This window comes from Cricetulus griseus, chromosome 9, assembly GCF_003668045.3.
Source record: "Cricetulus griseus strain 17A/GY chromosome 9, alternate assembly CriGri-PICRH-1.0, whole genome shotgun sequence".
NCBI lineage: Eukaryota > Metazoa > Chordata > Mammalia > Rodentia > Cricetidae > Cricetulus > Cricetulus griseus.
This window is the reverse complement of record NC_048602.1, coordinates 5542829-5559879: the sequence shown is the minus strand read 5'-3', so window position 1 is coordinate 5559879 and position 17051 is coordinate 5542829. Positions and strand designations below refer to the sequence as shown.

The following is a 17051-nucleotide window of genomic DNA, read 5'->3' as shown; positions in this document are numbered from 1 at the left end:
GCGGACCTCTGTGAGTTCAAGGCCAGCCTGGTCTACAGAGCGAGCTCCAGGATAGGCTCCAAAGCCACAGAGAAGCCCTGTCTCAAAAACAAAACAAAGCACCTGTTTTTTTTTCATTTTATACTTATGGAAGCTTTGCCTGTATGTATGTACACCACGTGCATGCAATGCCACAGAGGTCAGGAGAGGGAGATGGTCTGGAACTGGAGCCATCACCTCCCACTCAGGTTGTCTTCAAGAGCACCAAGTGCTCTTAACCACTGAGCCATCTCTGCCCCGGCTCTGAACAAGCTTTTGCACAATGCCCCTTTCTTTCTTTTATTCTCTGGTCTTCAACTCAGAGATCTGGCAGCCTCAGCTCTCAGAACTGCTTGGGTAGTAATCAATCCTGTCCAAGTTTTTCTTTTCTTTGAGACAGGTTCTCATGTAGCCCAGGTTGGCCTTGAATGTTCTGTACAGCCAAGGATGACCTTGAACTCCTAATCTGCCTGCCTCTACCTCTCAAGCACTGGTTACCAAACCTAGCTCCACTTGTGTCTTTCAGCACAAGGGTTAAATGGGTTCTCTGAGCTCTATGGGAAATACGTGAGCTGAGCCCCAATGGAGACACAGCTGGACACAGGGAAGAAGGGAAGGAAAGAGGGTCTCACCTCCACATTCCAGACGAAAGAGCTATGGAAGAGCTCTGACCACATTTTGCTGACGTCATTGATGTCCCTGACGTCCCAGATATAGATGCTATGGTCCTTATAAACACAGGAAAGCCACTTGTGGACAGGGTCAAAGGTCAGTGCCACCGTATCTGGGTAGACTGCTTCTGCTTTTCTGTGGAAGAGGGAGCTACCAAAGCCACATGGGTCAGTCACCATCAATGCCAGTGAGCCATTCCTATGTCTCGGGGGTTGGCCTCCTTTCTACTCTAATCCCACTTCTTGGTCCTCTCTTTTCTTTTGCTTTGCTTCTAACATAGATTGAAAACTAGAAGTACCTAGGGTCTGGCCATGAGAGCACATTTTTTTCATGATTTATTATTTGTTGTTAACTTAGAAATGAAAATAAGACTGTGAGAAGTTACAAAAGCATGCAGCTTCATGGAGCTCACCAAACAGTGCTGGTACCTATTGTACTTTAGTTAAAATTGGCTTGGGCTGAAGGTGGTGCAAGGACCACACACTTGATGGTCTCAATGGTGAGATGATCAACAGCATCTTCCATCTGCAATCTGCACACCAATGAGAACACTGGAAGTAAATTCAAAGCCAAGAATGGTGGCGCAAACCTTTAATCCTAGCGCTGGGAGGCGGAGACAGGCGGATCTCTGAATTCAAGAACAGTCAGAGCTACACAGAAAAGCCCTGTGGTGGGGGTGGGGGCAGTGGAAAATAAATTCAAGGGAAAATTGGCTACTACTATAGCCAGGAAGTAGAAGGCATCACTGGTGTCTCAAGTCTCTGTAGACACTGGTTTACAAAATCAAGTCTAAAAAGGAAGAGTCCTCTGAGAGCATTCTGAGTTGCTCTTTTTTATGTTTATTTTATGTGCAAGGTGCTTCACCGTAATGCATGTTCGCATCACGTGTGTGCTTGGTACCCATAAAGACCACAAGAGGGCACCAGATCTCTGGGAGTTAGACTATTGTGAGTCTCCCTGTGGGTGCTGGGAATAGAACCCAGGTCTTCTTGAAGAGCAGCCGGTACTCTTAATCATCACTGAGTCATCTCACCAGTTCCTTGTTGTTTTGAAATAGGACCTTACTACATAGTTGGCCTGGCACTTGCTGTGTAGACCAGGATGGCCTTGAACTTGCAAAGACCTGCTGCTGGTGTGTGCCAACAATGACCAGCTGAGTTACTGACTAACTATCATTCCATTCAACCCCAGACCCTGTCCATTTCTGTCCAGAGGGAAAATGAGCATATACCTCAGGCCTCCTCTCTTCTGTCTGGCCTTACTAATAACTCAGCCAAACAGCAGTGCAAGGGGCTGAGGTGCCGTCCCTAAGCCTGTGTTTCCTACAAAGGCTGTAGCTCACTTAGTACCTGCTGCGTGCTATTCAAGTCTCCCCACTACCAGGAGAAGCCATTCTGTTTTACAGACGAGGGGGCAAACTCAGAGGGGCACGCTGGCTACCCGAGACCTCCCGGCACACTACCGTAGGTAGAGGAGCTAGGCAGTCTGGCTACTGCACTACGCCATGATGTGATGTGTGGCTTGGACAACTTTCTCTTTCCTTTACACATTCAGTCACCCATCTAGCATTCTCTTGGGGAAGCTACTGGCCTGGGAGCTAACAATGTACAAAGAGGCAGCCCACCATGGTTAGATACCCACGCCACTTTCCACAAGTGAGACTTACAACGAAGGGAACGGCCGCGGCTTGGTCCTTCCCTCCACCCTGGACATGGCAAGTCACATGATTCTGCATTCAAGGGCTTCTGACGCAACCCCCTGTGGCCACCCTACAGACCTCAGAGGACACACACTCATCCAGCTGGTCTCCGTCAGTGTTCCAGCCACCCAGTCTCACAGCCCCTTGCTAGTCCTGCAACATGCAACATCCACTGTGCTGTCCTTTTATGGCATTTAACCTGCTACCAACACAGCTGGCCTCTCATACCAGACAATGGCCACAGCCCTGCCCAGCAGGCTTCTAAGTGTCGGCTTTCTTTCAGCTTTATCTCATCTGTGTACTCCTCACGGAGCTCCCTCCCTGTACCAAGGTTTTCCTGGCAGAGATTTACGTTTTTGTTTGCTGATTTTCTTTCCTCCTCCTCCTTTTTTTTTAAGACAGGGTTTCTGGGAAGCCCTGGTTGTCCTGGAACTAGCTCTTGTAGACCAGGCTGGCCTCAAACTCAGAGATCCATCCACTTGCTTCTGCCTCCCGAGGGCTGGGATTAAATGGGTGTGGGTGTGTCACAACAGCTGGACGCCAGCAGAGACTTTGCTGGCTCGGCTTACAGCTTTCCACCTTGGGCTGCCACTGAGTAGCTGCTCAGTAAATGTTACCAGACAGGGGAGCACATTCTGCTGTCTTCACTACTGCCCAGGCTTGGCCCTGGGCAGGACTTTTATGCTGTACTCACTGCCATTAATGCTCAGAGCTAAGAGCAGTCATTAGGATTTATAGTATGGACACTCAATCAATGGACAGGAAAGCATGACGGACTCTCAACACCCCCCCCCCTCCCGCCAGTGCAGAACAGTACCTGGAGTCCAGGCCCTGGGCCACGTCTACTCCCAGGTAGTGTGGCTTGGGCAGGTTGGCGAGGTACTGCAGGCTATGGGCCTGGAAGATTCGGACTATCCCATCTGTGCATCCACAGAAGATCAGCTGCTCACTGACACACAGGCAGGAAGAAAAGGAGACCTGAGGGAACAGACTCAAGTGAACTTGGTGTTTTATGTGATTCTGAAATCAGAAAATAGCAACCTGCAGGCAGAAGTGGGACTTGGAGCAGAGTCATCCCTGAATTCACAGAGGGACTTAACTGTGTAAAGATCTGTCAAGGACGGAGACAGGGCTCAGCAGTCAAGAGCACTTGTTCTTGCAGAGGACCCAAGTTCAACTCCCACCCACATGGTGCCTCACAACTATCCACAACCCTAACTCCAGTTTCAGGGGATTCAACACCCTCATCCTACCGCCACAGCAGCAGGCTCACAAGGAGCACACATGCATACATGCAGGCTCAACACTCACACGCGTAAAAGAAAAATAAAGACATCTGAAAAGAGTACTTTTACAGCAGTGACTCTGGCAGGTCACTTACTGGGTGGAAATTCAGACCAGGACATGTAAAGGGCATTGTAAGCGGCAGACTCTAGACAGATTCCAGCTTTCTATAGGGACTTTTTTTTTTTTTTTTTTGAGACAGGGTTTGCTTTGGAGCCTGGAACTAGCTCTGTAGACCAGGCTGGCCTCAAACTCACGGAACTGTTCTTGGATTATGCTTTTGTGCCCCTCCCAGGTGCAGTTTACAGAATCCAGCTGACTTCAAATTATTCACTACACTGGCTACTGTTACAGTTTATATGCCTCCAGAAGAACATGTTTCTGCCACTTGAGGACAAATTATTCACTACACTGGCTACTGTTACAGTTGATATGCCTGCCCCCGTGACTGGACACTTTACTCATGTGACGACTCGACTCTTAACCCTCAGAGCATACACTGACTGATGCTCTGAATGAAGCTGGCTACTGCATAAGACTTTGGTCCTCCTCATTCATCAGCTCCATCCTCCCAGGTCCCACCGGCTCTAGAGTAGTGACAGAGGACTAGAGTTCGGGTACCAGCACCCACATGCCAGTCCACAACTGTCTGCAAGGAGCTCCAGGGAATCTGACGCCCTCTTCTGGCTTCTGTGGGCACCTACACTCACATTTACACAAACATACAAACACACAAGTAAAAATAAAATTATTTCTCTAAACAATGCTTAAGTTCCCAGGACAGATAAAATCTGGAACTCTTCCACATGCTATAAACTCTGAAGGCAAATTCTGGGGGCAGTCACAGAGGCCAGCCAGGGAAAGGCAAATTCTGGGGACAGTCACAGAGGCCAGCCAGGGAAAGGCAAATTCTGGGGACAATCACAGAGGCCAGCCAGGGAAAGGAGCAAAAAGCATATCTGTTCCACCCACTGCCAATATGCGTGACTGAGCTTGGAGCTGGTGAAAGGTCTAGATACCAACTGAGGTACTAGGAGGAAAAAAAAAATCTCTGCAATTTATTAAACATTTATCTTTAGTCTAAAATTTTACATATTTTGCACAGGCTTTTCTTTTTTGACAGAAAAAATAGTAGGCGCAAGATATTTAAGAAAAAAATGTCTCCTGTGTATTATCTCACATGACTTTCTTGGCAACTTTGAGGAAGATAATATTGCCATTTAATTTGGGGGGGAGGTTAAGAGAGGATTTCTCTGTGTAGCCCTGATTGTCCAGGAACTCACTCTGTAGACCAGGCTGGTCTCAAACTCAGAGAGATCCACCTGCCTCTGCCTCCCCAGTGCCGGGATTAAAGGCGTGCACAACGCCTGACTCCATTGAAAATTTTCCTGACTTATTTGTTCAGGGAGAAGGGATGTTCTGGTACCACGTGCACAGTGAGAGGACAATTTGTAGGGGTCTGTTCTTTCCTTCCAGTCTCAGGAAGGAAAAGGATCTCAGGCTGCCGGGCTTGGAGACAGGCACTTTTACTTGCTTGGCTATCTCACTGGCCTAGTATTTGCTTTTACAAACGAGGAGATGAGGAAACTCAGAAAGGGAGACTCTCACATGGAGCCTGTGGGGGTTTTTTAGGGGGAGGGGCGGGTTTTTTGAGACTGGGTTTCTCTGTGTAGCCCTGGCTGTCCTGCACAAAGAGAGATCATCTGCCTCTGCCTGACGAGTGCTGGGATTAATGACATGTGCAACCACTGCCCAGCTCACATGGAAGCTCTGTAGTCAGTCACTAACTTGAAGCTAGGTGTGGGGGCGCACACATGCAATTCTAGCACTCAGGAGGCTGGGGCAAGGGGATCATGAGCTGGAGGACAAACTCAGCTTCACAATGAAGGGGAGACACAAAACACCTCAGTCCCTCCTCAAAGCACGAGGAGGTGTACTGTAGAGTGGGGAGACACAGTCAGTGCACAGGGGTACCGCAGGATACACTAGGGAAAGAGCAGCTCCCCGGCTGACCGCTGGCTGAGAGGGAGGTGGGTACCTTCAGGTTGATCCACTTCTCCAGCATCCTCTTCTCATTGAACTGGCAGAGGAGGCCGGAGTAGGACACACAGAACGTATTGCCCGACATGTGGCCCCGGCCGCAGGCTACACCACAGAAGATATTATTGTGCAGTTCACCCAGGATGCCTGAGCGCCCTACCAAGGGCACTGTGCCAGTCACCTGGAAGCAGAGGAGGACATTTTAGAGATTACCCTCTTGCCTAGTTCTCAGCCGTGCTCAATGGGCCCTTCCTGACACAGGCAAACAGGAGGATGTCTAAGAAAGTCCTCCAGGGCTGGAGAGATGGCTCAGAAGTTAAGAGCACAGGCTGCTCTTCCAAAGGTCATGAGGTCAATTCCCAGCAACCACATGGTGGTTCACAACCATCCGTAATGAGATCTGGTGCCCTCTTCTGGTGCACAGGCATACATGGAGGCAGAATGTTGTATACATAATAAATAAAATAAATAAATAAATAAAATCTTTGCCGGGCGTTGGTGGCACACGCCTTTAATCCCAGCACTCAGGAGGCAGAGGCAGGTGAATCTCTGTGAGTTCTAGGCCAGCCTGGTCTCCAGAGCGAGTGCCAGGATAGGCTCCAAAGCTACACAGAGAAACCCTGTCTCAAAAAAAACAAAAACAAAAAAAACAAAACAAACAAACAAACAAAAAGTCCTCCATGAGAGAGGGAAGAAAAGCAGAATTCACACTTGGGCAGAGAGGCCAAAAGAGGCGGTGTGAAAACCAACAGTGAGCTCTGGCCTGAGGCAGAGTCCAGCAGGGTTTACTAGTCAGCAGCTGGGTGCCTGAGACGCTTGATGATCTGTGAGATCACGACCTCCAAGTCCTGGGTACACACAGGAGCCGCTGCTGCTTCTGCGGGTGCCTCTCTGAGACCTGGCTGGAACGGGGACGAAAACTCACCTTTGCTTCAGTGGAGACTTCCAAGAACCAAAACCTCACATGCCGATTCCCAACCGTGACAAAATAGCTGCTGTCCTCAGAAAAGGAGAGGGCGATGACTCTACATGACACCTTGTTGGAAGCCACCACAATGTCTTTCTGAAAGAGTGGGGTGGACTCAGGATGCTGGCGACTCCCTGCCTGCCTCGCTCGCTCCCTCGCTGGCCGGCCGGCGGGCAGGCCATGGGGCTCTCACCTTCCAGTCCCATACATTGAGAACCATGTCGTGTTGGTAGCCCATGGACACGATGTGCTTCATGTTGGGGGAGAAGGCCACACAGGCCACACCATACTTGTGGCCCAGCATCTCTGCCACCTGACTTTTTTCCTCCACATCCCAGATGCGCACGGCTGGCCTGTGCCCGTTCTGGGGGTGGGGTGGGGTGGGGTGGGGTGGGAGGGGAAGGGAAGGTCATTATTACGGCTGAACACTGTGCCAGGCAGGGTTAGAGGGGCTTTTAAGCGGAAGCTGACATTGCTACAACTTGTTCCCAAAAGCCACCTGCCCTCTTTGCCCCAGGTCTTTTCTGAACCAGGAGCCAACCCAGGGATTTCCAGGGCGGCTGGAAACGGAAGGAATGGCTCCCAGACCGTTCCCACCTGCTCAGGGACACTCACCTCTCCTGTCACTATGTACTTCCCATCTGGGGAGAAGGCCAGAGCACTCAGGGACTTCCTAGGGACAAGAAAAGAGTCATCGCTGGCTCCACCATTCTGCCCACTCCAGCTCTCAGCATTCTGCCCACCCCTGATCCCCAAGGCTGGGGAAAGGTTTGGAGGAATGAGTGCCAGCAGCTCCTACACACCCAGTGTAGCCTGTACGCCCAGCATGTCACTCAGGGAACTGCAACAAAAGCCAAGGGCTCTTCCTCAACACCAAACTCTGTAAACCCAGGATGGAGTTTCCGACTTCTTCCCCAGTGAACTTCCCAAGACCCTCTCTCCTGTAACATAAGCCTGAAACTCAGACACAGGAACAGGCACAGACTTAGCCTAACTAGAGAAGCGGTGCCAATGGGAGAACACAGGCAGACACGGCAGAGACACGGCATATTTCGTGTTCTAGAAACCCCCACAACCAAAATGCTCCTAATACTCTGTGTGTGCACGTATGCATGTGGAGGCCAGAGGTCAACTTTTGTTGGTGTGGCTCCTCAGGAGCTGGCTACCTTGTTTTCTTGAGACAAGATTTCTCGATGGGACCCAGGGCTCACCAGTTAGGCGACGCTAGCTGGTCAGTGAGCCCACAGGGATCTCCATCCCTACCTTCCCAACACTGGAAACAGAAGCACATGTCACCATACCTAACTTTTTTTGGGGGAGGGGTGTATTTGGAGACAGGCTTTCACTGTGCAGCCCTGGGTGTCGTGGAACTCACTCTGTAGACCAGGCTGGCCTCCAACTCAGAGATCTGCCTGCTTCTGCCTCCTGAGTCCACACCTAACTTTTATTGTGGGTCCTGGGATTGGGTTTGGGTCCTCATGGTTGCACAGCAAGTGCTCTACAGACTGAGCTGTCTCTCCAGCTCCTCTTTTACTCCTAGCTAGCCTGAACACAGTCTGAAGGCCAGACTAGTTTGCACGCCTTTTAGAAGCAAGGCCACGCCCAGATTACACAGCTTCAGCTCCTCCTCCATTTCAATCCTGGTTTATTTTCTTAGGCAAGATCTCACGACATAGTCCTGGCCTTACTTCATAACCCCAAGTGCCGAGATTACAGGCTCCTGTGCCACCTGCCTGGCTTCTTACTTTGCCATCCTCCATGGCCTGTGGATGCCAGCCAGTGGCTTCTCTTTACAGTTGGTGTGACACCAGCTCCCTCTCCAAGACACAAGGAGGTGACACGGTTTGTTTCAGCTGTCTCTTCCCTGTGCCCAGCACTTGGGCCCACAGCTGTTCTGCTGGTCACCTGACTCTCAGCCTCTGTAGCACTCTTGCTAGTTTTCCTTCACATGGGTATGGGCTTCCTCTAGATCTCAGACTTGGGGGCCGTCAATATAGCTTCCCCGTTCTCTTCCCTAACACCCACCACCCCTGCGAGCATTGCCTCCGCGTCACTGATCACAATCAGCTAGTGATCGGCTGGTGGGGTGACCGTCTGTCTCCCACACGGTCAGCTGCAGAGGGCAGATTCTCATCTCTGCTCACGGCTAGGTTGCCAATACCTGGAACAGTACCTAGCACACAGCAGGTCATGTGAACATTGCTGAGTAAATGAGTCACCACCCATGAATACTGACAGGCTCTATGGGGAAAGATTTGGGACAGCATCCTGGTCCCCCCCAACCCTACTGCAGGCCCCGCCTACCTGGTAGTGTTAAAGATATGCTGCTGCTTATTCTCTTTGGGGTTCAAGATCACCACCACACAGCTGGAGAAAAGAGGAAAACATGTCTAAACTGGGGGGTTTCGAGAAGCACTGGGCCCAGGGATTATTCTCTCCCCAAAGAAAAACCCATGTGTCAATATGGCTCTCTCTGGTTTTGTTTGTTTCTTTGTCTCATTAGGTAGCCTAGGCTGGCTTTGAACTCCTCCTACCTCAGGCTACGGTTTTGGTGGTGCTGGGGACAGAACCCAGAGACTTCAATATGCTAGGCAAACACTTTGCCCCTGAGTCACCTCTCCAGCTTTTATAAGGCTCTCTAGGGTTTCTCTTTCTGGTTCCTCCTTCCTCCAAATGTGAACACTGAGAAATGTTGGGCACTTGTCATTACTAATATATACTTAAACAGAAACAAGCACTTCCTTTGTGGGGACTATTCCAGCGGGCCCTAGGCTTACCCAGACCTTACCGCTATAATAACCTTAAATCTCCACAGTTGCTTGGCCAGGCCAAGGGCTCTTTAGAGCTGATGTGGAAGAATGAAGCCCAGAGAGGGGAAGGCCTTTGCACAGCCACCCAGAAGGGCAGAAGTGGAGTGAGGATCTGAATGCATCCCAGCTGGATTTAAGAGCCTATCCTGGCCGCCTTCTTGGACTGTTTCCCAAGGTCTCAATAGATAACCGTTTGTTACTATGAGTCTACTCAGCCCTATCTTGTTGGGAGTAGGGGGAGAAGGCTCTTTCATTGCCTAAGCAGGGCCAGGCTAGAGCAGTGTCTCTGAACTAAACCCATCATTTCCTTCAGTTCTCGAAAGTACCCCAATGGAGCGTTACTGGGTAGAAGCAGAGGCTTTAAGAAGGGTATGTCTGGACAAGCTGGACATGAGTTTGGGTTCTATCCACTTGTGTTTCCTATAGTGGCACCACCTCACATTTGCAGTTGTGATTCAAAGGCTTTCCACGCATTGACTTCCCAGGTCCTGTTCTAGATAGAGATGGGCCTGTGGACAGGAGGGAGTCCTCGCCACAGCCCACAGAGGGGAAGCCAAGGCCCAGAGAGATGCACCAATGACCTCAACTCCAAATTCCAAACAGTGACCAGCTGCTGAAGCCCACCCACGTGCTTACCCTGCCAGATAGGCGACATGGCCCGTGCCAGGGTCACAGGTTAGCCCACTGCTGTTCTGGGCTGTGATGCCAAGCACCTTCTCAAGTGTCACCTGCAAAGAAAAGGGCTGTCAGCAACACATGCTCTAGCAGGCCCCCACATGGCACAGCTGCCTCAATCACGAGGCTAAGCTGCAATCTGCCCCCCATACACACACACACACTCCTCAGTATATGAAGGAAGTCATGCTGGTTACCAGCAACCAACAATTGACTGTTGACAGCATTCCCTTGCCTGCTGCAAGTAGAGCATGTGCGAGCAGGGAAGAACTTGGGCCTGCAGGGGAGAGAGAATGCCCAGTGACAAAGTGACCTCTCACTAAGTGTCCAAGGGTGTTCTGGATGAATGACCTATCGCCTGGCAATCTAAGGACAAAGATCACAACCACCCTTGTTTACAGATAAGCCAAAGATTCTGGAGCTGGAGAGGGGCGCAGCTGGAGTGCAAACCAAGGTGCTTCTGGTTCCAATGCTAGCATTCAGGTCACACAGGGTAGACACAGCACTGAGCAAAAGCAGACAGTGTCCCCCATCAAATTCAGATGAGAGTATTCAGCAAGTAGAAAAACAAGTCACACTAAAACCAATTTTCTTTTCTTTTCTTTTGGTTTTTTGACACAGGGTTTCTCTGTGTAGCTTTGGAGCCTATCCTGGCACTCACTCTGGAGACCAGGCTGGCCTGGAACTCAGAGATCTGCCTGCCTCTGCCTCCTGAGTGCTGGAATTAAAGGTGTGTGCCACCAACGCCCAGCTAAAAACAATTTTCTTAACAGGTTGAAGATAGAGCTGGACAGAACGCTTGCCTAGCATGTATAAAATAAAGCCTTGGGCTTGAGTCCCAGCACTGAAAAATTTAATTTTTTTTTTTTTTTTTTTTTTTTTTTTTTTTTTTTTTTTGAGACAGGGTCTATTTGTGTAGCCCTGGCTGGTCAGGAAATCACTATGGAGACCAGGCTAGCCTGAAGCTCACAGAGATCAGTAGTTGATGTTTTTGCTCTTTTTATCTTTTGGCTTTTTTGAGGGGCCAACCACCCAGCTCCGAAATAAATCACACAGGAATGCTTATGAATGTCCAGCCTTATCTAGACTTGTTGCTAGCCAGCTTTTCTTAAATTATGCCATCTACCTTTTCCCTCTGGGCTTTTATCTTTCTTCTACAACTCTTACTGGGTGGCTGGCTGGCCTCCAATGTCCTGCTCTCCTGTTCTCTCATTGCTGCTCCTTGCTCGGTTCTCCTGTTTATCCTCTCTGCCTGCCAGCCCCACCTAGCCTTGCTCCTGCCTGGCTATTGGCTGTTCAGCTCTTTATTAGGGCTACCAGGTGTTTCAGACAGCTTCACAGAGTTAAACAAATGTAGCATAAACAAAAGTCATGTTAAAGTAATATTCTACCACAGAGATCCACCTGCCTCTGCCTCCTGGGTGCTGAGATTTAAAGGAACATACTACCATGCCTGGGAAAAAGAATTTTTTTAATCTCATACATATGCCAGAAATTCATCATGGTTGCTAAAACAACAAATAAGAAACGACAGACTAACAGAATGGTGGTACTTTCATATTTTAAATACACTAGTTTCTAATTACAGTAGAGTAAGCCATTCTCAGGCCCAGCCACTGGCCTCAGAACTGAAAAGCAAACACAGGATGGTAAGGGCTAATGTTTACTGAGTTCTTATCACAAACTGTTCTCACACCTGAGTAGAGCCTTAACACACATGACAACTGTCATCCTCCGAGGACAAAGCAGAGCAAGCCACAGAGCAGCTACCCATCCAGAAAGAGCCGCTGCCAGGATTCTGGCACAGTCAGTCAAGCAACAGCAATAACAAGGTCTTAAGTGCTCATTAGTTATATGGGGCTTTAGTGTAACTGGACATTTTACAGCACGGCTTTTGCAAGTCAGATGATCTCTGTGATGTACTGTTAAATGAGAGAGAGAAATGACGTCAGCCCAAACACGATAACAACGGTACTGACTAACACTAGTAGAGTACCTACAATGTGCCTGAGGCTGAAGATATGTGAACCCACAGAATTTCACGGGTACCCTATGAAGAGGCTGGGTAAGGTGGCACACATCTGTGATTCCAGTACTTGGGAAGCAAGAGGAGTATAAGTTGAGGGCAGTCTGGGCTACATTATAAGATCCTGTATCAAAAACAAAACAAAGCAAATTAAATCATAAAAGCTAGCATAGTGTAAGAGATTCTACATCATCATTCTTGCCTTACAGCCGGGGTAACTGAGGCATTGGAAAGTTCCTAACTTGCTACAAGGGACAGAATATTTGAGCTCAGGCAGTCGTGTCCAGAGGCTGTGCCAGACCACCTTATGGCAGCCTTTCTGTATTTGCTTCTGTCATTCTCCTACAGGCAGTTCAAGACCACACAAAGCACTTTCATGAGCATGTAAGGGCCCTGGGGGAAGAGTTAAGTGGGTGTCTCTAGACTGGGATTCCATAGCACCTCTCTGAACAGGAATATTCAGGCTGAGACTTGAAGAATGGGAAGGAGCCAGAGAGACTGCAGCAAAAACACTCAGGCAAAGAATCATCAAATGCAAAGTCCAGAAATCGAAAAAAGCAAAACCAAAACAAAACAAAACAAAAAAAAGGGCAACTTCAGGAAAACAGAAAGCAGACCAGTGTGGCAAAACCTCAGCAAGAAGGACATAGAAGGAAGCCAGCAATGGTGCTAGTATTCAGGCATCTGCACTGGCCTGTCCTTGGGGTTCTGGCAGAATACGCCCTCAGCTACAGCCACTAAGAGGACCATCTGTGCCTATTCATCATGTTCCCTTTTAAAAGGGAACCTCCCATCATTCTCTCTCTCTCTCTTTCCCTCTCTTTCCCCTCTCCTGCTGCTCCTGTCTCTGGAGGCTGGTCTTCCCCCACACTTTGTTTTCCAAGACAGGGTTTATCTGTGTAGCTTTGTAGACCAGGCTGGCCTCGAATTCACAGAGATCCACTTGCCTCTGCCTCCCGAGTGCTGGCATTAAAGGAGTGTGCCACCAAAGCCTGGCCCCTTTTATGATCCCTTTCCCTCCTAAAAAAACCTCTGCTTGAACCCTGTTGTATGGCATCTTTCACTCACGTGCTGCTTTTCTTAAATTACAACACATGGGGTGGTGAGGCTCGCCTTTTAATCCCAGCCTAGGCATCAAAAATCCACATAAGAGGAAAAAGAGCCACCAGCAGCTGCCACAGATGCATCCTTTATCTGGACACTGTGTGTGTGCCAAGAAGGGCACAGTCACCATTTCATCTTCCTTCCATCCTGTGCATAGTATGACTGTCATCTCCAGTTCATAAAAAGATTTAGGTGTCCAGAAAATGACTAGAGAACCACTCTGTGTCGCTGGTGGGGTGGAAAGCTGCCTCAGCAGTTAAGAGCGCACTTGTTGCTCTCCCAAAGGGCCCACAACCATCTGCAACTCCGGTTCCTGAGGATCCAACAACCCCTTTCTGACCTCCTCAGGCAGCAGGCACCCACATGGTGCAAATACATACATGTAGGCAGAAAGGCCACACACATAAGTAAGGATTGATAAACCTGAAACAAACAAACAAACAAACGCTGTGTGGCCAGAAAGGCGGCTCAGTGTCAGAACACAGTCCAACAATAGAGGCATGTGAGTGGGATTATTCTGAATGTTCGTGAGAAAACTCCAAGAAACCAAGACAAGAGTCTTGCGGCCTCAGTTTCTTCAAAAAAACAAAAAACAAAAAACACGCAATTGTTCTTGGATGATGCTTTTGTGCCCCTGGGAGGGGCACAGGAGGGGTGCGATGACTTCAAATTACTCGCTCCAGCTGGCTACCGTCATGTGTTTATGTGTGAGCCTCTACAGAAGAGCATGTTTCTGCCACATGGGGCTTGCTTGTCCCTGTGACTGTACATACACTGTACCCATGTGGCCCCTCTTCACCCTCGGAGTACAAACCGTCTCAGGCTCTGGAGGGAAGCTGGCTATTTTATTGCTCGAGACTTCAGTCTGACTCATTTATTGGTCCCAGCCTCCCAGGTCCCAAGGCCTCCAGAGCCGTACAGAGCTCACACAGCTGACAGCTTGAGTTCCAATTCCCCCAAAACCCACGCTGGGAGAGGTTCGTCTCCAAAGTTTACGCCTGCTGCACCATGCATGGTACAGGTGTAACCCATCCCCCTCCAATAAATAAATGATATATATATATATACTTATATACACACACACACACACACACACACACACACACACACACATATATATATATGTATATATACGTTTTGCAGGGGCTGGAGAGACGGCTCGGTGGCGGAGAGCCCTGGCTGCTCTTCCAGAGGACCCGGGTTCAATCCCCAGCACCCCCATGGCAGCTCTGACTCTCGTTCCCGGGGCACCCTCCCCACGGACGTGCACACGCAGGCGGGCCTGGGCGGGGCCGGGGCCCCGGGGGAGGGGCGGGGGAGGGGACCCAGGGGGCACAGAGGATCCCGCCCGGAGCGGGCGAGCAGGGCGAGCAGGGCGAGCGGACTCTCACCCGGTTCTGCACAGTGTCCTCGGGAGTCGTGGCGAAGCGCGTCCGCCGCCGGAGGCAGAGCGGAGGGGCGGGAGGCGGGGAGGACTGGTTTCTCCGCGCCGGAACTCCCGCCATAACCGAGGGCAGCTTCTCCATCGTGTCACCCCGCGTGTAGCCTCGGGGCCCCAAGGCCGCCATCGTCCGTCCCGTCAGAGGGCAGCGCCCGTAACGCTCTCAACAGCCGCCCAAGACGCGAATGGCCGCGGGAAAGCCGCCGCCGCCGCCCATTGGACGCGGCCCGCGGCCGTCTGGCCAATCGCGGGGCGGCCAGCCGGGCGCAGTGACCAATGGGAGTGGGGGGGCGGGGCTGAGGGTGGAGCCACCGCCTTTGTATTTCTTGTTTTGTTTTTTTTCCCGAGACAGGGTTTCTCTGTAATTGGAGTCTATCCTGGAGCTCGCTCTGCACACCAGGCTTGGCCTGGAAATCACAGAGATCCTCTGCCTCTGCCTCCCCAGTGCTGGCATTAAAGGCGTGCGCCACCACCAGGCTAGCCAGTCTTGATTTCAGAGCTTGACTGAGCCTCGCTGCCTTGTCTTCCCCCAGAGAGACGTGGGGCTTTAGTTTCTATGAGCTAAGCCTTCAGGTTGTCCTTTGCCGCATAGTACAGTGAAAGGGTGAGAGGGATGTGTAGACACCGAATTCTCCCTGCCCATCTCTTGGGGCTTTTTTTTTTTTTAAGGTTTTATTTGTTTATTATGTATACAAACATTCTGCTTCCATGTATGTATACCTGCACACCAGAAGAGGGCATCAGATGTCATTACAGATGATTGTGAGCCACCATGTGGTTGCTGGGAATTGAACTCAGGACCTCTGGAAGAGCAGTCGGTGCTCTTAACCGCTGAGCCATCTCTCCAGTCCAGGGCTTTTTGTTTTTGCTTGTTTTTCTTTAACACGTTGTCTGGAGCATCACGTGCTTGAGGTTTTCAACATTGTCTCCACCACCAGAATGTCAGCCAGCTCTCTGAAGCCAACGGATTTTTTAAATAAGATTTTATTTATTTATTATGAATACAACATTCTGCTTCCATGTATATCTGCACACCAGAAGAGGGCACCAGATTTCATAACGGATGGCTGTGAGCCACCATGTGGTTGCCGGGAATTGAACCCAGGACCTCTGGAAGAGCAGCCAGTGCTCTCTTAACCTCTGAGCCATCCCTTCAGCCCACCAACGGATTTTTGACTCTTGTTTCCTGTTAATCCTAGGTTTCTAGTGCCTGACATGTACTATGTGTCCATCAAATATCTGTTGGAGGGCTGGAGGGATGGCATGGACTGTTTCCAGAGGTCCTGAGTTCAATTCCCAGCAACCACATGGTGTCTCACAACCACCTTGATTGAGATTTGGTGCCCTCTGCTGGCATGCAGGCAGAAGACTGTGTACATAATAAATAGAAATAAAATCTTAAAAAAAAATCCGTTGGAAGGGTCTGATTTTAACCCAGCTGTCTATTTTCCAGCTCTTCTTTGAGGGAGCTTTTTTATAACATAGAGAGAGAGGGTCTACTCCTAAATCAATGAGTGTGCTTATATATGTTTTTGACACTATGGTGTCATGTGGGCACGACATGACACTGTGGGCATATTGGCACACAGGAGTAATCCCAGCATTTGGAGGCAGGAGCATAAAGAGTTCAAGGTCCTTCTTGGATACAAAGGCAATTAGAGACTAGCTTGGACTACAAGACTGCCTATCTCAAAAAGCCAAAATGAAAGCTAGGCGTGATAGCTCATACTTGTTAGTATTTAGGCATCTGTACTGGCCTGTCCTTGGGGTCCCTCAGCTGCAGCCTCTAGGAGCACCACCTGTGCCTGTGCACTCTGTTCCCTTTTAAAAGGGCCCTGCCCACCTCCCATCCCTCTCTCTCTCTTTCTCTCCTATCTGTCCCCCACCCCCACCCTGCATTTCTCCCACTGCTCCTGTCCCCAGAGGCCGGACTCCCCCGTCTCCTTTCCCCCTTTTAACGTCCATTTCCTTTAATAATAATAATAATAATAATAATAATAACCCTTTGCTTTAATTCTGTCGCACGGTGTCTCTCTTGAGCTGCTTTTTTAAGATTACAACAACACTTATAATCCCAGAACTCAGCAGGTAGAGACAGGAGGATCATAGTCGAAGGTTACAAAAGAGTTTTAGGCCAAACTGGGCTACGTGAGAGCCTGTCTCAAAAACAAAAAACTTTGGCCGGCGTTGGTGGCCAAAAACTTTAAATAAACATGAGTGTGTCACAACAAGGTCCTCACAGATTTTGTTTGCGCTCCGAGGAATCTTTTCTGGACCGAGACAGGACCTCTCTACATAAACCTGGCTATCCTGGA

The 17051-nt window shown here is 49.7% G+C and overlaps 1 protein-coding gene across 3 annotated transcripts in view; it reads right to left on the bottom strand.

Moving 5' to 3' along the window:
• Wdr62 (WD repeat domain 62) overlaps positions 1 to 14920 on the bottom strand; it is a 42001-nt gene extending 27081 nt beyond the window's left edge. For all 3 annotated transcript variants that reach the window (XM_027431283.2, XM_027431284.2, XM_027431285.2), the window contains exons 1-9: positions 14687 to 14920; positions 10127 to 10218; positions 8985 to 9047; positions 7296 to 7353; positions 6874 to 7044; positions 6639 to 6776; positions 5712 to 5894; positions 3207 to 3367; positions 651 to 840 (exon numbers count right to left, since the gene is read on the bottom strand). In XM_027431283.2, the coding sequence (XP_027287084.1) occupies positions 651 to 840; positions 3207 to 3367; positions 5712 to 5894; positions 6639 to 6776; positions 6874 to 7044; positions 7296 to 7353; positions 8985 to 9047; positions 10127 to 10218; positions 14687 to 14863 (1233 nt within the window). In that variant the 5' untranslated portion in view covers positions 14864 to 14920. The remainder of the gene's footprint in view (positions 1 to 650; positions 841 to 3206; positions 3368 to 5711; positions 5895 to 6638; positions 6777 to 6873; positions 7045 to 7295; positions 7354 to 8984; positions 9048 to 10126; positions 10219 to 14686) is intronic.
• Positions 14921 to 17051: the final 2131 nt, after the last annotated feature.